Below are 22,311 nucleotides of genomic sequence, written 5' to 3'. Positions count from 1 at the left end.
CTTTCATGGTATTATATGTCCTTAGAAAATGTTGATTGCGTCTATGTTTCTATGCTTCTGGTCGTCCACTAGGCGGCAGCACCCTCAGTGAACAGATCAAATGAATAGCACAATGAAAAGCAATAGGTTCAGACTCACAATGGCTTAAAAGCAAAGGCTATATGAATGCATACTGTACATCTGATGGTTTAGATTATTGTGCACTGTAAAAAGTCAACAAATGCAAGGATTTAATCATAATACAAAAGCTTTGAGTGTGTATGGAAGGATTTTAAAGTATTAAATCATTAATATAGACACATACTGTGTCATCCATAATCCATAATGTAACCTACAGATGGTCAAACTAAACAGGAAGCAACATTATTAATTGTTCCACAGGGAAAAAGTGCACTCTGTCAACTTCAAGTGTAGATACAGAAATTTTTAATTTCAATAGCATGTAGATAACACACATACAGAGAGGAAAATGGGTCAAAGCAAATGGGAAAACATGGTTCTAATGTCAGAGCCCCGTTAGCACACCCTGCTAGCCCGATGCAGACGTCAGTGTTATTTAAAGGCAGCTACAGTACTCAGTGTACTAGCCCTTTCTGTATCAGTCAAATCCAGAGCTAGCTTTAGCATCATAGCCTTTGGCTGCATTTGCTGTGACTATATCTAAACATCTTATACCCTATAAGCACATATAGCGTGGTTATATCTTTCAGGCACTATACACTCAGGGAAGCAAAGAGTTGTGCAGAGTTTATTAGGAGGTTTTTACCTCCTGAAAAATGAATGTCATTCATTCAATATTTCATACACAGGGAAAAAGCGGTTCAACTTGGGGGAGCTTTATGTTTTGAAGGCTGCAGAGCCGCATCTAATTTTTTAAAGCTAATTTTAGAAAAAATTCCTATCTCCGAAGCAATGTCCTCATCTACAACTTTAAACTAGGTGGAGTAAGTGTGGATGGAGTTCTCCTTGATAAAGGACAGAGGTCCATTTGGTACATTTTTTTTTTTTTTTTAGATAAGTGTGGATAGGTAGGGTGGTAGAGGTGATAGAGATGGGAATAGGCAGTCTGACGCTATCCAATCAACAAGCCAGGGCCAGTAAATCAACTCACACTACAGACAGCTCCAAAGAGATTCGCTCGGTCTCATTTCCAATACCTTGCATGGAAATGTGTGTGGAATGAAACATGGGAGACTGAATCAGATAGGGAGCTCTGAACAGCAGCAGTGTAATTATAAACGAACCTCTTGGCCTGATAAGAGGACAGGGGAGCTGAAAACGAACACCTATTCAAGACATATTGATGGTGCTCATGATTAATACACTTCCAGACTAAACAGAAAATGACCTGTCTAAGATGAAGACAGATCAAAGACCGTTAACATTTACCAGACCCAAACAGTTTCAGTACCCTATTCAGACTCGGAATATGATATATACATATAGTACAAAACAAAACTTATTTTTTTTATCCCCATTTCGACATCCATCTCATATGAGACTAAACAAACAGGAAACAACCATTAAAATTCAAGTGTTTTGTCCCAAAAATGCACAGCTTATTTTAAGTGTTGCTTACATCGAAATGTGAACAGAGTTATACTGAGGAAAACAAACAGTGACGCTAAGTGAACTTCAGGTCCAATAGATGTAAGGGTTTAATATATCTAGTAAGTGCTGCTGCAATGAAATTGGTGTCAAAGAAACAGTCAAAGTCATTATGCTGTTTTTCAAACTGGATCACAGAATGCCAAGCAGATATCCATGTGTGCCAAAAGGGAAGCTGGGATTAAGAAGTCCTCTTTGTTCGTGCCACTTACTTTCTGAGATGCTACATGTTCATATACGTTCTGGAGTTCCTGAGCAAGAGAGCAGATGGAAAGAGTTCCAGACAACTGTTTGTGATCAGCTTAAAGCAGGAGAATTAAGCGTATTTTCTGACATGTTGAGCAATAACAATTGGTGGATTGGTGTATGTCCCCATTCAAAAGAGCACAATGTGGACACATGACCACATACAGAGCTTGAGAAAAAAATATTGCAGTTAAAATGTTTTCAATTATTCTTTTTTTTCTTATTTTGGCACATATATCACCCATCAGTTTAGTGCTCACACATACACACAACAGGTTTTACGGTAATGTAATAAAAGACTAAAATAAATCAGATCTAGCTCAGAGACAGGCTGTCATTGTGGAATTAGACTGTTTTGGAGTGTATTGATCTTAATTCCTTTTCTCATTTAGCTCTAAAAATACCAGAGAAATTCTTCCAAATAATGACTTGTACAACCTGTAAGAGTCCAAAGTGACAAAGAAATCTTTTAAAACTACATTTTGTTTTTCAAAATCTGCTTGAATCAAGTAAATTTTTCTTTTCATGTCATTGTTATTTCACATATCTGCAAAGTTAATAAAGTACATACTTCTTTATTATTATTTTTTTAATTCTTTTACCTTAAATATATGTATTTATATATGCATTTTTCTTTTTTCTTTCCATTATATTTCTCTGTATGTTTACATATATACACAAATGGTAAGCACATGAAGGTTATCTATATTTTTTCCAAGGTATTTTTTAGCTCTAGACAATACTTCGAGAGCCACTCAGGGTCCTATGCAGAGTTAAGCGGGGGTCAGGAGGGATGTACTGATGAGGGTGGTTGTATGGTGGAGGAGGCGGAGGTAGCGGAGGCTGAGAACCATCCTTTTCCCGCTGGGCTCCGCCCCCATCAGGTGAAGAGATAAGCTGGTGGGTGGGGCTCTGACCGAGGAGGGCTTCGACACGCCCGTGGCCGCCTTTGTCCAGCACGATGACCTTGACAATCTGCTGGCATTGGATGAGCGTGTCGGGTCGCTGGTGGGGGTACGAGGGCACAGGGCTGGCACACAGCGCCTGGCACAGCTCCCCTCGCTGGTTAAGAAGGGCGGCGCTCTCTGGGGTTGGCACTGCACTGAGCTGGTACGTCTGAAGCCTGTTGTGAATTGACACCTAGTTTAGAAAACAGCCAGAGACAGCATCACATGTTATAAGACTGTCCTCCTTCTACGGCCGTTAGCCCTCTGGTGAAAAACACATCACAACAGACATGCGTGGGGGTGGGACTCGAGGTGCGGAACATCTCCTTAGAGTGAGACAGGAAGTGGAGGTCTGAACTCAGGTCATCATTTAGAGGTGGAGGGATTGTGAGTGTGCTGGTGTGCATGTGGCTATATGAAATGCTGGTGGTTAAGAGGACACTGAGGGCCCTTGTGTCTCCCTTGGCAACCAGTCCAACATCACAGGGTCAGGGGTCATGTGGAACGTACATCTACATGGTGGGGTGAGGGACAAAGTAGGGTAAAAATAGGAGGTCAAACAAGGGGAAGGGGGCAAGTGAAAGAGACAAACATCTACGCCACAGGAGACACATGTCAAAATGCATGCCTTCATTTCACATTTCATTAATAACACTCACTATACCTCCAACAAACTATAGGCTTCACCACACCTGATTGCACTTTTCAGCTTGTTAGCTTCACCTCGCTCTATCGCCAAGTATCGCTCGTCACAATATTATTCACAACTCATCAGCAAAAATTACAGAATCACTGAGAAACTACACAGTTCACAAAAACAGGTGAGACTACCAAGCCATCACATATCCACAAAAAACACAAATCACAAAGCAAGAATTAAACACTGTCAATATAACGGAATTTTCCAAATAGGTAATCCTGCACTAGCATCATCACATGAATTCTGTGACATGATTATAATCCATTACAAAAAATGATGAACTTGTTCCTACAATGTACAATGGATATGAAAGGTCATTCTGGACACAGTCACAAACCCAATTATAAATGAGTATACAGACGTATGCAACCAGGTTGCTGTAACTTTTGTATTTTTTTCTTATTGCTTTTCACTTTATTTTATTTTTCACTTAATGTTGCAATTACACTTATGGTAGAAAAATACATAATTAAAAAAAAATATTCAAAAAATTAATGTAAATTATCATTTTATACAGTACACTGTATTTATTTTGTAGATATCCACAGTGCCATACTTTGTATGTGAGTAAAAGTGGAGCCACATACTGGTTGTATGTTTGATTACAAATAGGTTTCTAAATTTAATTTATTTATTTCTTTAAATTGGAATGCTATCGTTACATCCATTACTTGCTTGTATTGTTTACGTTGCTCATAACTGAGATGCAGATAAAAAATGCAGAGTATTTCAAAATGTTGTAAGTCCATTGCTATAAGATCTAAAGAGATTTAAAGATCTCTGAAGGATTGGATTCACTGACGGCACAACAACACGTTGATTTCTAAATGCTACCTGAGCCCTGCGAGAACACATCACTCTGATTGGTGGAGACAGCCAGCCGGGTGAATGACTGACAGTGCGTGGGCCTGTCCAGAGGAGTGAAGTGATAAGGGGATTTCATGTGCAAGGAGAAAAGGCGTGGAACGTTCTCGAGATTATCTGTGCTCTCTCAGCTTTGCAGATAGGGTAAAGATCCTCAGGGACTTGTCCTGTATTCTCTGTTTCTAGCTGACTGATGGACAGAGACTGTGTCGAACACACACGCACACACTAACATACACTCTCACACACACTATGGAAAGGCCAACATTTTCTGAGGACCAAATTTTAGAGCACTGTCTAGCCACAATTGGACATTCATACACAGACCACTGGTATACCTAATAAACTTACAACTCACTGTATACATGTGCGCACTGGATTACTGGTTGATCACATATATCAATCTAGTGATAAATATGATGAACTAGTAATGTCAACTGGGTTTTGGACTCGATGGTAAAGGAAGATAACATGGTACATAATGATCTATAAACATGTTCTGATCAGTTGTTTTGGCATATACAGGGTGTGGCAGAGGAAACATGTTTTTCCAACAACCAATACGTGGGAAGCAGGAGGGTGGGTAAGCGCTACTCCTTGTCACCAAGCAGCAAAGATGATGCAATTTCAGTAGCCAGTAGCCATGGGACTTGTGAGCATCAAGTGTTTTTTTTTGCTGAAAATGATTTCAAAAGTGGTGAATACGTAATTGCTGTTCAGTGCCTTTTGCGTAAACAGTTCAATGTGGAAACGTCCTGGCCTTCCCTCATCTGTGCGTACCCCTGAGTGAGACTGTTTTGCCTGGCGCCAGGCTTTAGCTTTGCGATTATTGAAATTGCATGATTTACACTGACTGTTAACAAGGAGCGGAGCTTACCGGCCCTGCTCCTCGCTGCGTATTGGCTGTTAAAAAAACATGCGTTTCCTGTGCGTCACCCTGTACCATGACATTCAACATGGACATTACAGACTGATATAATAGAACTATTTTTGTCTTCCTTTCAGGAGGTATCTGACTATGTAGCCTGCATTTTTGGGCAGCATTTGCATTCTCATGAATTAAAGTTTAACCCATTTGGAAGGTAACATTGCTTGCATTGTAACGTTGCTCCTTGACAAAGGCAGTCCCTGAGCCATTCCCATAGTTAAATTTAACTGGCTAATGTTATGAGCAATTGGTAGAAAATTACATTTATGACAGTTGGGCAGATACCGTTATACAGAGCTACTTGCGTTTATCTAAGAACTGATCAGCTATGCTATAATAAACAGTGCTGGCTAAGAAATCACTAATTTCTTAGCTAGTATTAGTGGTTACTCTATTTCCTATCTACAATTTGTGGACAAATAAATGTGGAGGCCTTATCATGACCGCTATGTATATATAGCCTTACTCCATATTAATGCCCATGTTTTTGTAATATAATGTTCACATACGGGTGTCCTGGTCAGAAAAGCACAATGTTTTGGCCCAATAATGTATGTTAAGCATTAAACTAAGAGAGTAAGTAAGTAAAGTCAAGTGTAAAGTACAATACATTATGATGCATGATGATCATTTAGTTTAAATACCCTGCTGCAATAACATTTGAAAGTTTGGCATGTGTATTCAAATGGATTTGTTATTGGCATAAGCTTAATGTTGGATGGAATTCTGCCTCAGAATATATAAGGATATAACACACAAATATGTAAACATATAATATAACACATAATATAATACTTTAATGCTTATTAAAAATGTAAAGCCTTTTACAAGTTTGACTTCATTATATATACAGAGAGACTCTCACCCAAATAACCGGCATATCCCTAATCAAACTGTTTTTTTTATGCCTAAGCACACACTCGCACACTCCTTTATGTAAACTGCAGTGTTTATTCTACATGAAGTGACTCTTTATCCTGCATAAGCTTGCAGGCTTGTGCCAAGCTAGAATACATTATCATCATTACACCAATTGCAGCATACTTAACATGGAGATACTGGAATTAAAATAACATTAACAAAGCACCACAAGCAAGACGGTTAACATCTCAAGGGAGAACGCAATATTAAAAATGACAACGAGGAGAAAATGGCCTAAAAATCTACTTTGCAAGCTAGAATGATCATCATTATTATTTCTATCTGGTGTGACCCAGAAGAGAATGGATTCCATTTTGAGTCTGGCTCCTTTCAAGGTTTCTACCTCATGTCATCTCATGGAGTTTTTCCTTACCACTGTCGCCTCTGGCTTGCTCATTAAGGATCTAAATCTGTATTCAGATATCCGTAAAGCTGCTTTGTGACAATGTCTATTGTTAAAAGTGTTATTCAAATCCTGCTGAATTTAATTAAACTGTGTCATTTGCTGATTTTAAACGTTTTCCCCACAAAACTAAGAGATTCATATGCATGGGGAAGACAAGACAATATAACTGCTATGAATAATTATTCTAATTTTGCCTTCTATCTATATTGTTTTTTCCCCATCTGTTATTGGTTTCAATGTATTCATTCTTGTTTCTCTCCCTGTTTATTCTCTCTACATTCTGTAATTTACTATGATTTTACCATGGGACTTTATTTGAACTTTTACCATGATTTTACTTTGGTTCATCATGGTAACTATATTTATTACCATCTTTTAAATGAGCCCTTATAGAAAAATTATGAACAACAAGGTGCTGCCCAACAGGAAGCAGAGTTACTGCTACTACTCCTGAGTTTAATTTTCCCAATAACAGCATATCCTGTAGTGTTTTATTCCTTTTACACCACAGCGATTTGCCAACACTTCCAATTTGTAACTTGTTAAAGAACAACACTTTTGTACATTCTATTTATTTAAAGTTATGTTTTATGTCGTGGAACATAAAGAAACAAGTTAGTTACACAGCTATAAATATTCATTCCCTCACCAGCTTTTCATATAGTCATACCCGTCATATTTTTCTGTCCTGAAGACGTTCCTGTCTGGAAAAAAAAAGGACACAGTAACATCTAACTGTTACAAGGTACTGACGCTAGAGACTCCTTTCAAAAATGTGTATGAAACATCTCCTCATAAGAAACGCCATAATATCAATGATTACACATATTTGGAGGATCCACAATTAAAATCTGTGTGCAAGGGTTACATATTAGAATAAGCCAATTGATATAGAATATATCTAAAATTTGCTTTGCAGTTAGAACTATTGTCAAAAATATGCTTTTACAGAAAATTCATCATCTAAGCACCAGACTTTATAATTCATCAGCACTGTTGTATAAACATAATTAAGCCTAATATTGTGTATATTGTTTACTACATAATCCTGTGGTAACTATAGTAGTTATGACCATAACATTGCAGTGACAACATTGCATAAGCATAACAGTGAGTTGCTATGTTAAACATATAGTATTATAGCATATAACAGCAGTAGAGGTTTATTATTATATATAATATTATCATATTTTCATTATATCTGTACTGTACTTATCTTTTGATATCTGTCTCAGATTGTATCTTAGACATACAGACACACACACACCCACACACACAGAAGCTGCTTTCCTGCTGAACCCTCTTCTATGTTGCAATGTGCTCTGACAGCAGCATGTCGCTCTCAGGAGGTTTGGCATTTACACACCACACAGCTCACACCGTCACTTTGATAATCTCAGCAAAAAGCTGACATGCCAGGGCCTGAAACGGATGTCCGCAGTGCCACTTAACCAAATCCCAGCCTGGCAGCACACGTCTGCGGCAACTCGTTCCACCTCGCCAACCTCAGTGTGTGTGATCAGAATGAAGTATTTAACGCATGGTAATTACTTTTATCCTAGGAGCCTGTCCAGATAGGAGCAGCCATTAATCAAAGCCGCAGTGAAAAGGTACAGGGTACTACTTAAACATTCATCCAGTGTTACACTGACTCGCTGTGGATTTGCTCACATGTTCCTGTTCCCCATCACACACACACTCACACACACACACAGAGAGGCATGCATGCAAGTCAAGTAAAATTAAGATCACAATCTAAATGCACAGCCCATCAGATCACGTTTAAACCAGGTTTGTTTTTAAAGAGGGATGTTTAATATTTCCACTGAGATGTTGGATATGAGATTGTGACTGCTCATATTAACGTTAGTGTTAACATGCCTGCTAATTTGAACGCCGATGTGGGAGCATCACGCACCAACATGTGCTTTCTTTGTCTCACTCTCTCTTCTCACTTTCTTTTTTTCCACTCTCTCTTTCCATTCTAATTTGAAGCATTAAAATCTGTAATTCATAAATAATAATCCTATTTGCATACATTGTGTGGTTCAAAGGAATGCCACAAACAGAAACGGAAAGCTCACATGCAAAATCTGAATAAACAGCGCTTTCTTCCTCCTCTCTAGTGCTTACAGGTCTCACATCAACACCAGAATCACTTCTGCTTCACATCCTTGCTCTAATTTTAACAGCTTCCTTTCTCCAAACTACAAAGTAAAACTGCTAAAAGACCTAAACATTGAGGATGTATGAGTTTGACCTCCAGTGGACTGCTGCTGACCTTGGCTCTGGGGTAATTTGGTCTGATATGCCTTGAGGGACAGTGGATGGTCTGAAGGATTATGGGGGCATGGTACCTTTGAACAACAACTGAGGTACAGCTCATGGCTGTTGTGCCCTAGTTACTAAATGCAATAAACTGTTTACTAAGTGCAAACATCCTGAACTCTACTGATCTTCTGTGTAAAAACACTGTGCAGGGACTTACCTGCAAAGACAATGGCCACTTACCTCTACCGCACTGTGTCCACTCGGCTGTGCTGTGTCTGCTTCATTTTTGCCTGAGCAGCAAAAAGAATCACATTTTAGATGCATGCCACAGAATTATGGATCAGTGATGAATAGTGGTCTGTAGTGACATGCAGAATTTGCTCTCTCTGTGGCTACCAGGCTGATGATCATGTTCAGTGACAATCAAATAAGTCATCAGTGACACACACACAGAGTTATATTTTACATTGCATTTTCTTCAAGTATCTTTATATTCAAGTTAAATTCTTACTATGATTCTATTCTTAGTCTATTTTTATTCTATTTTGTCAAAAAAAAAGCATTTCACTGCATGTTGTACTGTATATGATTTTGTACGTGACCAATAAAATTTGAATTTGAATATATGTCACACAGGGACATTAGCATAAAGTTGTACAAACATTCATATATCGTAAAGAAAAGGCACAGTTGACTCTTGCTCAGTGATTAGCGCTGGCACCTTACAGCTCCCTGAGGCTACTATTTGTGTGGAGTACACAGTTCTCCAGTTTCCCTCCAGTTCCCAAAACCATGCCAGTAGGTAGACTCTTAATTGCCTGTAGGGGTGTATGTGTGTGTGTGTGTGTGCATGCTCATGGTGCCTTGTGATGGATTGGCAGCTCATCCAGGTAGTATTTTGGCCTTGTGCCCAGTGTTGCTGCATAGATTCTAGATCATCTGTGACCTTGACCAGAATAAATTGGTTACGGAAGATAAATGAAAGAGTATGTGTACATTTGAACATCATAGCCATATGTGGGCCTTCTACAAATTGCTGCCCCAAAGGTGAAAGCAAATATTACTATGATGTCTTTGCATGTGCTACCTTTAAGATTTTCCTTCACAAGAAATAAAAAGAAGCCCAATTCTGTTCAAGCATGACAATAACTCAAAATCCAAAAAGACATGGTTTCCCAAGGGTGGAGTGGCCTGCACAGAGCTCTGACATCAACCCCACTAAGATACACTGATATACAGAATATGTGTCAGACCCCCTCATCTGACATCAGCACCTGATCTCACTAAAGCTCTTGTGACTGAATGGACAAAAATCCCTACAGCCATGTTACAAAATCTAGTAATCTAATCTAATATCTAGTGGAGAGCCTTTAAAAAGGTGTATATTACTGTAATAGCAAATGTAGTATAAATCTGGATGTTCAAAAAGCACAAATATGTGATTGTTCACATATTGTAGTGTTTATTTATAGTTTACTACTGTATCTAAGGCTATAAAGAAATGAATGTAAGCCTAATGGATTCAGTTTATAATGGTTTGAATTCCAGCTGCCAAATCACTTGCGATGCACATGTGCCATCCATTACACTGTAGAGAAGAGAGCAACTTAAGATAAGTATAAATGGTCTTAATGTTAATCTAAAAATGGGAAATTTAGCCAACAGAACAAATCAATGATTATTTCAGCACTGATGTCTGAGTGGACAGTGAGTCACTTGAGTCAAGAGCATTGAAGAAGCTTGTCACATGTCATGAGGCACATTTACCTCAAGCCATAAGACTAGAGAGATGTTGATGTTAATGATACTATTGATCAGACTGATTACTCATTTTCTATTGCAATCTTACTTTCTTTGAAAATTTCTCACTAGGTTAGGTTGCAAATGTAGAAAGTAGGTTAGCTAGCTATAGTCTGCCATCGCAAGACAACAGACATCACCATAGACTTATGAAGGACTGTAACTGTAATAGATACAGGTTTTTGCCCTTTAAAAAAACACACTGCAGTTACTCCCTAACAAGATAATTTCAACCACCAAATCCTGCTATCCCTTTGTGACATAATTAAGATGATCATCAGTCTGACATTTACAGAGCATGACCAGCTTACCTGTGTCTGCTGATTCTCCTTGCCCCACATAATAACCTCCTGAGACACACACTATGTATGCATTTTTTTGCATACATGCATTTGTAAACAAAGGCAGATCCAGAACATTTTGACTGGGGTGGGACACAGAACTCGGGTGAGGTGTCCAAAGCAATGTAAGACATTATGCCAGGAATCAAAAATTGTATATGGAATTTTATAACATCTATGACTGTTCAATAACATGTTCTTTGTGTCAGATTATATGATGAAGACCCTCTCATCGAAGAAAATGACTATATTGTGCTTATTTCATGAATCTCTATAACCTGAGATTGTTCGGAAAATAGGATCGCATAAACGTTTTCCAAAGTGAGCTTGAGGTAATATGCATAATTGCAAATTATGCATATGTAATCATTTTGCTTCTGCTAATACTATTTGCAGCTGTCCAGGGAGTTTTGCATAATCCTATGTCATCCTCCTATCTGGAGGTTGTACTTGTAAACGAACATCATGTGAGAGGGCACACTTATTTAAATAAAAGAGATTTAAATAAAACACCAGACCTTTGTTACTGACTGTGACACTAAACCAGTCCCTGTTAAAAAATTTTCTGTGCTATAGGACCAGAGAACACTTAACTCATGACTAAAGAATTTCTTCATGATGTGCAATTTTTGTCAAACTGAAAATTTAGTAGTTTAAAGCTGGCCTTCAATCATTCAATCATCTATGCTAAAGTCTATGCTAATTGCAATGATTTGATTAGAATCAAGTGGCATCTTTATAAATTTTATAACAGTATTTTTAAATCTTTAATAATTTTCTGGATTGACTATACATTACCCTAACTGTGCAGAACAATCTATAACCTTTACATCAGAGAAATCATAAATGCCAGACTATGGAAAAAAAAAACCTGTCTACTTATTTATCACTAGATTTATAAGCTCTCAATGTGACAGTCCTCCATGCTGTTTTGCTAAGACCATAGCTAAAGACAATTAACCAACAACCAGAAGGCCACATGTGACCAGATAATGTGGGAATACTCATACACTGAACCTCAGTGTACTCTCTGGAGTTTTGTTATTTGGTCCAAATGCATTAATGCGTAGAGACGATCCACCTGGGTACCAGATATATTGTGTAGATTACTGATATATTCTACATGAAACTGTGAACAATCTCAAACAGACTCTCATACTGTATGTAAATCTGTAAACTAACAGATGCTGCTAAACCATAAAACTTGCTTTAAAACCCAGTTTCAGCACATTTGGATACTATTTAAAACACAACCCTCGTATGATGAGAGTGGCTTATGGCAGATCTTGCCTCCATATTGATTTCAGGACAGTATAGGTAAAACCCATATGAAATATCTTATGTAATTAATACCTTTTAAACTTATGTAATAGCAACATGAATGTATCATACTGTAGACAAATTATTTAATTTCACTAATGTCATCTTTTGCTGCATAACTCTGGTTAGCCAATGTGCAACAGATCTTGTTTTTCTCAAGGTCAAAACCATAAGGCTGAATCATTAAAACCTGCATTAGTAGTGACAAATGTAGATTTCTATGAAAAAGACTTGTGGCCAGAGTTTGAAATGGTTTGTAGTCAACTTATCAAGTTTTAAAACAAGACTGGATTTAATCTGCCATCCTTTGCATGCTCATTAATGCTTTACAAGGGGCTAATCAGTTTTCAATTAAAAAAACCTGATACATCCATGGTAATTTGATGTTTACATTCGGTTTAAAATATAGATTTGATTAGTACAGATCTATTTGAAATTTTTAACAGGGAGAAGAAATCCTCCAATGAAATCACATCACTGCAACATGACTGAATAGTGTTTCTTTTAGAAAATTCTATTTACACAATTACCTACAACCCCTTTCGGCCCTTGTTGGTCACCAATGATATTTCTATCTACCCTTTAGCTCTACCCCCAGTCATAAATAGTAATACATTAATACACAAAAAACATAAAAACATAAATAACTAGTAGTACAAAAATATATACAGCAATGCCCTAAGCCCTGACTCCCCTTAATCTGGGGCAGCTGTTGCTACCAGTTATCTCCCATTATGAGGTGCTTATTATGGAATCTGGTGAAGCTATGCATCCAGAGGACAAACCATTATGTACAATTTTTTTTAAACCATTTACTTAGTTCAGCCAATTAGCCTGCATGTTCTATATCTAAACCAACTACATTCAAATGGTATTACAAATTATTACAACTGTAGTACCTTGTAGTAAACCCTGTAGTAACCTTTCATTTTATTATTTCAAAATAAAACAAACAAACAAACAAACAAACAAACAAACAAACAAACAAATAAATAAATAAATAAATAAATAAATAAATAAATAAATAGGTGCTAAATGGATCCATGTAAAATGCCTATTAAGCTTCTGCATTTGAATGTGAAGATTCTGCTCACTGGGATGTACCTTTGCATTCATATTTGTTTATTTTTATTTTATTTAATGTAATTTTTTTGAATGTGTGTTTGGTACTGAGTACCCGATGGAGAGCTCTGTCTCCCACGAAGCTCCAGCTGGGTGCCATTGTTCTTAGAAGGGAGTGTCTTGGCTCCCTGCTGCTTCTCCAACTCCCCTGCACAGTCAGACAAAGTGGGATGGGGGGGATGTTGGAGAGAGAGAGGTAGAGAGAGAGAGAGAAAGAGAGAGAGAGAGAGAGAGACAGAGAGAGAGAGAGAGAGTTTCAGAAATGTGTACAAATCACCACAAAACATCACATCATATTTCAAGTCATACTTCTCAACAACAACCATTATTCCCATTCACGGCATGCTCTGAGATTGATGAAAACTGTATGCCTTCTTAAGTGGTGCAAAACTTTGCCACTTTTATGCTCACTTTTCTGAATACTAAATGAATCCTAATGAGGCCGGTGCGTTTGCATTTCACAGCTCTCTTCTTATCTCTGCAGCATACACAGCTTTTCTCTCCAGGTATAACGACACCACAAGAGAAAATGATAAACAACTTTTTTAAAAAGCAAGACCGCAAACGACACACTTTCTAATGGAGCTCATTAGAATGCTTCAACTCAAACAAATCATACACACATCAACAAATTTATAGAAAAAAAAAAACACTTGGGTATTGTTAAACTGCGCATTCCTGTGCTTGCTCATGCACAACTAGGTTTTTAGGGCTGAACTGCACTGTAAAATGTGGCTGCAGTAATATAGGTAACGAATAAAACATGACTGGACAATAATTCAAGCCAGGGTATTATGATACACTTAACAACCTGAAATTATTTTCTTGTAAGATCATGCACCAAAGTATTTTATTCCTTTCACATCACAGTGATTTGAGTACAAATGAGAAAAAATAAAGAAAATCATTTAAGAGTGCCATTTTTTGACTATTTATTGTTACATTTAATGTAGTGGAAGGTCCATAAGACAAGTTTGATCATGTTATCACTTACTTACTCTGAAGTGACTGTAGCAGTTATATCACCAGCCTCTCTTTTATTCTCACTTGAATTTATTACAGTTTATCTTGTTGCCAAGAAGCCAAAAAGTCAATCTTAAGACTCTTCAGTGGTGGAAAACTTATTGACCTTTACAAAGTGTGGACACCCAAGAAATCTTTCATAAATGTCTCTGTACAAAATCCATCAAGACTTTGTACAAGACCAGAACGATTCAGAGTCATGCTGTTACAGAAAATAAATACACAGCTTCAGATTTGAGACGTCATCAGTGCAATGCTGCATGCATAAATGTGGACAATCTTTCAGATTTCAGAATGGAACAAGAAAGAGCAATAACACATATACAGACAATTGCTGACTAAACAGATGTTCAATAAACGCTAATAAGTTTGCATTTTATTATTCCAAGATTCACGCAGGTCTAAATCAGATCAAATTAGCTGAACGTGTTTGAAATAGTAATGTGACAGCTCCCCAAAGAACAATCAATAAGTTTATCCAAAAGGAGGACAGAAGTTCAGCTCCTCTCAGAGTCAGGACAAGAAGATGACAACAGAGCAAGAGAATTGAGGTACAACCTTAAGGTTCTTAAAAATCACACACACACACACACACACACAGACACACACAATAAAAGAAAAAAGGCAAAAAGAATTCCCATGGGTCTGTGCTTTTTGGGTGTACTGAACAAAGGCCAGCATCAGCAAGAGACTCATTTTAAGGTGCACTTTTTCCCTAACACATTCTCCATTTTCACACACACACACACACACTTCTTTGACCCTTTTGAACAGTGTAGTTACTTCCAGTTCCTTTCTTTGCATCGTCCTTCTCTGTTTTGGTCTTTTGAAATGTGCTTGAAAGTCTGACTGCAATGCAGCTAAGAAACTGAATAAATGCATCGTCAAAAAAATCCAAAGCCTCACAAAGTATATAAACTCCAAACCAGACAAACCAGACAGGAGAGCACACCACAGCTCTGCACGGGTTCAAGGAAGGAAAAACAAAAAAGCAGAAACCATTTATACTTTACTTGGAACAAAATCTAAACTGAAAATGCAGCCTTGTTATACTGCTCTAAAGTGGAACATTAATATGAATTCTCTTTTATGAGCGAAGGAGTAGAGTTGAACTAGTCTATTATTCATAGAGTAACTCCAAATTCCAAATGTCTGTGAATGAAAATGTATTAGATGCTTTTAACTTAAAGTGCTTTATTTTATCACTAATTTCTCACAGGTTTTTACACCTACACATAGCTCCTGCACATCCAGACATAATGCAATAATATAATATTGTTGTCAAATGTCAAGTTTTGAACCAAATCAATGATCAGGGTCAGGTACTGAGGAATTTACTTCTTTATAGTTTCTTCCTTTGTTAATGATACTTCCAATGATCTGTATAAAACAAGAACTCAGGAAACAAGACCTATAAATGCCAACCAACTCTATCAGCTGTTTACTTTCTCATTAATTACACTTACTGTATAGGGTTTGGACCCTGCTTATTTGAATACACTTTGAATTTGCTGAATATACTTGAATTGGATCCAACCAACTCCAACCAATTGTGTAAAATTGTAACATTAGAGCACTAGAAATACAAACTTATTAAGATAAACAAAAAATGCCATGTCTACCTCACTGCTGCAAAACATTATTATTCCTAGAGTGCCACAACTAGAGTAATAATAAACTACATTTTTTTCTATACCTAAATCCCAAACAATTTTCAATAATATGCATTTCACTAAACAGGATCATAAATGACATTGCTTTGTTCCAATTTAGCAGCTCACGTCTTAAAAATAAATGCTTTCCATAGCATTTTTGGTTCAGATCCTGTAGCCATTTAGTGTTGAATTGCTTGAAACCAGACAGATTGTTTTAGTCTGGAACCATGTGCGAATGCTGTGTTGTTGCCTTTAGGGGAAAACACTCCAATACATATTTGATCCACTTTTTGCTGGTGAACATACATGTGCTCAATGTTCAGTGCAATTTTCACTTCCCTAATAGTGAAAAATGAAATATCCCTCATCAAATTGATAGGAATAATTAGACTGGGATACAGGACAATACTTTCAAACCCAAATAAGACCCAATTTAATAAACACAAATTGCTTTACTTGCTGTACTAACTTTTTTCTAACAGCTTTAGCTCTGTGATATTCTTAAACCCTGATCTATGAACAATCAGATGATGTTTTGATGGAGACTACAAAGCAGCTCTAATTAAGATAATCTGCTGAATGCGGTAAACTAAATTTTATTCACTCAGAGAAGTGAATTTCAAGCAAAGCTCCTCATGTAACTGAAAGCCAAGACAACTCATATGCCTTTTTGTTATGTAACTCTAAAATGTTATTTTTGTGGACCTACTTCTTTGCTGGATTATTGGAAACATTGCAGACGTGCGCACACACACACACACACACACACAAACTCAATTTCAGTAGTCATGAGTAATCTGGATTAGGAACAATTTCAATATGCACTTAAGCGGTGTGAGCCTTATTCTCCATGCTTGGTGCTTACAACCAATCAGAAAGCAGCAGGTGTGATAAATCCCACCCTATCTCGTCTCTGCAGTAATTTACTGTTTCCGTTTCACTTAATTTATGATTTCTGATTGCATAGTGCTTATGCACTTTGAGCATCATGTTACCCACAAATATTTACACGGGGAAAAAACACACTGAAATATCCACTCACATTCAATGCGTATCTGCTCCATTTCAGTCACCTCAGCGATGGACTCCTTCAGGTCCTCCACAAACTTGAGCAGCTCCTCTGAGCTCTGAGCACAGAAATTCAAGACCTGCTTCTTATCTGAGCCGGAGACTGGAGACACGATGGTTATCGCATGGGGATAGTCTAACGAAACCAGACAAAAGACAAGAAGGATTCAATTATTAACATCAACAATTTTAATCAAGTGTCTATAAAGACTAAAAGTAACAGTCAATCTAATGTACACAGCAAATGAAATAAATCACAAAATATATGATTATACACATTCCTTTAAATAAAATAAAACTAATAACTAAATAACTAATTCTGTAGTTATTTAATAAGTTTAACAAAGATTGTCTGCAGGACCACTTAGCTAAAAGATGGCATACATATGATGATTTACAATTCTTATAAGAAATGAACCTCATGTAAATTCCGTAGGATTTCTACTAAGCAAAGCAAAAAATCACTCCTTGCCTGTTTGTAAGTGGTGGTGGTGGTGTGTGTGTGTGTGTAGAGAGAGAGTGAGGTCAATTTTAACCATCATTCATATTTTAAGAGAGAAAGAAACAACTACAAACAGCTAAATACGCAGAAAAAGTCTGTAATAAGCTAAAAGATATTGAAGTGAATGTAGTAGTATATAATATGTGGAAGCGGGGGCGTGGTTGAACGGAGGGCAGAGCTGAGGGAAGCGAGTGGTAAGGATCACACACCTGTGCTAAATGATATTAATGACTGTTCTCTGTAGCAGTGAGCTGCAGCAGGGACAAAAGAGGGAGAAAATAGAGTCGGAGAGAGAGAGCACAGAGCTGTGTGTGTGTGTGTGTGTGTGTAATTAAAACGCTCAAAAGTGAAAGTAAAAATAAAGTTCAATTTGAGTTCCTCAAGCCGGCCTCCAGATTCCTCTTTCTTAAGCCTTCAGAATATGACACACTATGCATATGCTTTCTTTTTTCCTTCTACCGCTTCATAACTCTAGTAAATAACAAGAATAAAAAAACAATATATTAAATGCCAGATCTCACATTCATTCTCAAACAGGTGGAACTGCATCCCCAGGAGGCCCATGGCTTTGCAGAATGTGTAGGCAGCCGAGCTCTTCTTCTTTGGACACAGCTTCAAAATCTATGGGACAGAACAGAAAAAAAAAACCAGGTGATACATTAGACAAATGAGAGACACGACAAAGGAATAGAACATCAGATACTGTAGGCTGCTAAACCGGCCTTGGATAAGTTATTTTTAATTTGATGTTTTATAATAGGTCTGATTGCATTCCTAGGACAAAAAAAAAAAATTTATCTTATCCTTTAGACTTTTAATTTAGTTAGAAATTACTGATAGAGAATTGAATTAGGAGATGAATGGTGGCAAAGAGGGTAACGTTGCTGGCTAATATTTCAAGGATTTGTTCCTGAACTCTTGCTGTTACTGTTTACTGGGATTCTGTGCATGCTCTCTCTGTGTCTGTGTAGTTTTTAGACCAGTGTGCATTTAATGCACTGGGCTGGCATCCCATCCTAGGTATATTTCGTTTTCTCAGGATAGACTCCTGACCTACTGTGACTTTGACCAAGTTAAAACATTTGGTAAATCTGAAACTAAATAAATGAATGTGTAATGCAATATGTTTGACTATGCAAAGAAAAAATAATAACAAATCTGTTTCCCAATCCAATAGAGTGAAGCCGTTGGTCAAATACAATGAACTCTCTACCTTGCCAAACAGAACAGAAAATTGTGAATGGTTCCACTGCCCCGTTCTCCGAGCCAAAAAATCAGACCAAAGGTCTTTTTTTTTATATTACTGAACTACCAAGCAAATCCATTTTATTTTAAGATAAAAATCTGTAAACTATATTGTAGTGGCTGGTTCTTATATTCATAGCAGGCCACCATGTCAGAATATAGAAGAAACACTGAAGAAACTTAACTTTGATTAAGTACCATGAAGTGTGTGAGACTGTGACAAAAAGAAAGGTATAGACTAAGAGAGAAAAAAAATCTATGCTCTGCATAGTGTAACTCCCACAGGCCAAATCACACAACTGTAACATTAACACTATACATCATTCTGACAAAGACATCCAGTAGTGCTCAACATCTTTGAATAAGAGCAATGACCAGTTCCTAAATGCTGAATTGTTCTCAATTAATACCTAGCTAAGAAAAGTGAACTCTGACTATCTATCATTTGAGAGTGTTTCATGTAACTGACTAATACTTGAATTTAGTTTTGGGATTTTTCTTTCTGTTTCTCAATCTCTTGACCTTTATAACATTGGCTCAAAAATGTAAGAAATGGGAAGGTTAGATATTTGGATAATGACTCCTTTGGTGACGCTTTTGTTCTGCAAATATATGTGCTTTGAAATCAGAATTAACCCTGTCTCTCGTCTCTTCTGATATAAAAAACGACTGTTTCTTTCTTTTTTTCCCACTGTCACTCAGAGATTAATGTGGGACCATATAATTATGAGGATAGTTTAATACTAATGTGTGATAACCTCAGAGACACTCTAATGGCTGCTTAATTATAATATATGTTTAATCTTTGTTTAATTTCACAAGTCATTCTGTGAGACTCTGACCAAATTAATGACTTATCCAGAGAAGTGGTGGTGGCATTGACCTCAAACTTTTGTTCTCACAGTAGCTGATGCCTCAGCAGAATAGTGAGGGGAAAAAACTCTGCTAAGCAAAATGCCTGCCTCAAGCCTCTTCATCACAGAAAGAAAAACACAAACAAGTATCTGAAATGGCATGCAGTGGGTGGCTAAAAGCAATAATGCTCACGATTATGAAAAAGAATCCTGTTAATTACTGGTTTGAGGCACAGAGACACTTAGCATTTCCAGAAAACATCTCAAAAAGCATTTCAAAACAAAGATGCTGTCAGAAAGTGGGCTTTTTTCTAGGATGGGGGTTAAAATGTTTATGTAGATTGAGTGAGCATTTTTTATTTTTTATTTTACCACAATGAGGTCGTTGAAAAGGAAGACTTCCCTCTGGTGAGAAGCTTGTTTCTGGGGTTTGTTGATGTCGGTTACTTCAAAAAGACGACTACAGCACACCAGTCTTCTGTGAGGGACTGAGAGGACCTGTCGTTGAAAGGAGAAAAGAGAACAAGGGTTTATCACTTTCTATCCACTGGTAATTCTTTGTTCTTTTTTCCTGGCCAGAGACCTGCTACTGTCTTTCTCTGGTAGGTGGCAGATTAGGGTATACAGTGACTGTATATATTTATTAACACCACAACTGATATCCTTATACTCTAGCTATGACAGCACAGAAATGGCCTAAAGTGCTACAGTAATGCACACTGGGTTTCTGTCATGGGAATAATACAATCATGGCAGCTAATGCAATTCTTGCAATACAGCTAAGAGCTATAGTCTTATTGGAATTTAGGAACAACAAGTTACAGTGATGAAGCGGGGCTGAGAGACAAAGCCAGTGATACTCAGCTCCTGTTAAAGGCAGCAAGGAGTGAGAACACAGGATCCTGGCTTGAGTTAATTCTTGGAGGGAGAGGAAAAAAATTATTGAATGATTGTACATTAATTGAATGATGAAATGATTATCAGCCCTTAAGCATCTTGAAGCCATTGCCATTCTCACTCATTTGGCATGGTTTGGGGTACAGTGACCGCAATAATTTGCATCATTTTTGTCATTAGTTTCAGCACTGACATTAGAATAAATGCTATGATTGGACGCTTGTGCCTTAGACACAATGTCAGTGGGTACGTTTGAGACACATTTAAGTCTGTTCACAAATAAAGTACTTTTACTGTAACTGTCCCTTTTTTTCTCTGGATAGTAAAATGTTGTTTCCTAATTGCTTATACAGCAAGAGTATAGAACATATAGAGTATTCCTCTCAAACTTTGCGTTTGGAACATGCTTTTGGAGAAAACAGGTGAATCGTTTACTTCACGTAAAACAGGCAAATTACAAAATATGTATTTTTTCTGACCTCAAAGAGGATTACAACACCGTCAAGACATTGCTGTATCCCTTAAAGTATGTGGGCTGGGAGGTCATTGGAAACTTAAAAATGGTGGCATTCCTGGCAAAATGGTAGGTCTCCAAGGAGATTTTTTACCAAGTTTCCCTGCTATGTGTGTTTATGGGACAGCAGAAACATCATGGAGCCACAGCATCCGAACATCATATGGGAGCCACTGGTGGACTGCCGGAAGGTAGTGATGTCACCAGTGCACATCAAATTGGGCTTTATGTGACAATTTGTCACAGCTCTAGATAAGAAGTTGACCGCCTTCAAGTATCTTCCAGACTTCTTTCCTAAGCTGAATGACACGAAATTCAAAGCCAGTGACTTCATCGGATCACAGATAAAGAGCATCCTGGAGTGCATGCAATTCCCTGGGGAGGAGAAAGCAGCTTGGAACAGCTTCGCTGCAGTGGTTTAGGGCTACTCAGTTCTAAATCTTTTGTATTCATTTTTCTATGAAAGTAACATAAATACATGCTGTTTTTTCTGACTTTATGTGAATGAAAAGATATAAATTCACCTGTTTGGGCAATGAAATTAGGAAAATTTCAAAATACCAAAGTTTGAAGGGATTAATCGCTTTTTACTATACTTTTGCAATACAAGAAACTAAAAATAATTAGCGCTTACTACCCAGGAGCTAAAACTGTATTGCATAATATAATAAATCCACTTATACAAAATTCTTCTGAAATGAAGTGCTTGCTTGAGAACCACCTACTTACTACCTTACACTGACTTACTACCTTACACTGTTTACAAGGTAGGACATGAAGATGTTAACATTTACACACACAGAATACAATAAGAAAAGAAGGAGCCAGAAGTCATAGGCTAATGCACAGACATTGAACCCCCAGCACTTACTCTGCCAACTGATCTCTGATAGCTATTCTACAATTTACTTTCTCACAGGTGCTGTTTCAGGCTACTTGCCAAAACACCATGGATCCATTGGAATGGATTGTTGTTAGGTGTGTTATTGAAACATAAATTGCAGAATTGACTAGGCTGAATCAAAGCAACTCACTAATGCATTCTCATTCAGCTTCTCATTGCTGGAAAAATATCACCT

The 22,311-nt window shown here is 37.4% G+C and overlaps 1 protein-coding gene across 4 annotated transcripts in view; it reads right to left on the bottom strand.

Moving 5' to 3' along the window:
• Positions 1-409: 409 nt before the first annotated feature.
• iqsec3a (IQ motif and Sec7 domain ArfGEF 3a) overlaps positions 410-22,311 on the bottom strand; it is a 108,483-nt gene continuing 86,581 nt past the window's right edge. For 3 of the 4 annotated variants that reach the window (XM_058417699.1, XM_058417700.1, XM_058417702.1), the window contains 6 exons: positions 20,194-20,319; positions 18,244-18,343; positions 17,195-17,356; positions 13,530-13,622; positions 9,132-9,181; positions 410-2,994 (listed from right to left, as the gene is read on the bottom strand). In XM_058417699.1, the coding sequence (XP_058273682.1) occupies positions 2,587-2,994; positions 9,132-9,181; positions 13,530-13,622; positions 17,195-17,356; positions 18,244-18,343; positions 20,194-20,319 (939 nt within the window). In that variant the 3' untranslated portion in view covers positions 410-2,586. The remainder of the gene's footprint in view (positions 2,995-9,131; positions 9,182-13,529; positions 13,623-17,194; positions 17,357-18,243; positions 18,344-20,193; positions 20,320-22,311) is intronic. The other variant, XM_058417701.1, reaches the window with a different exon arrangement.

Source organism: Hemibagrus wyckioides, linkage group LG19, assembly GCF_019097595.1.
Source record: "Hemibagrus wyckioides isolate EC202008001 linkage group LG19, SWU_Hwy_1.0, whole genome shotgun sequence".
Classification (NCBI taxonomy): Eukaryota; Metazoa; Chordata; class Actinopteri; order Siluriformes; family Bagridae; genus Hemibagrus; species Hemibagrus wyckioides.
This window is presented reverse-complemented; position numbering and strand designations above follow the sequence as displayed.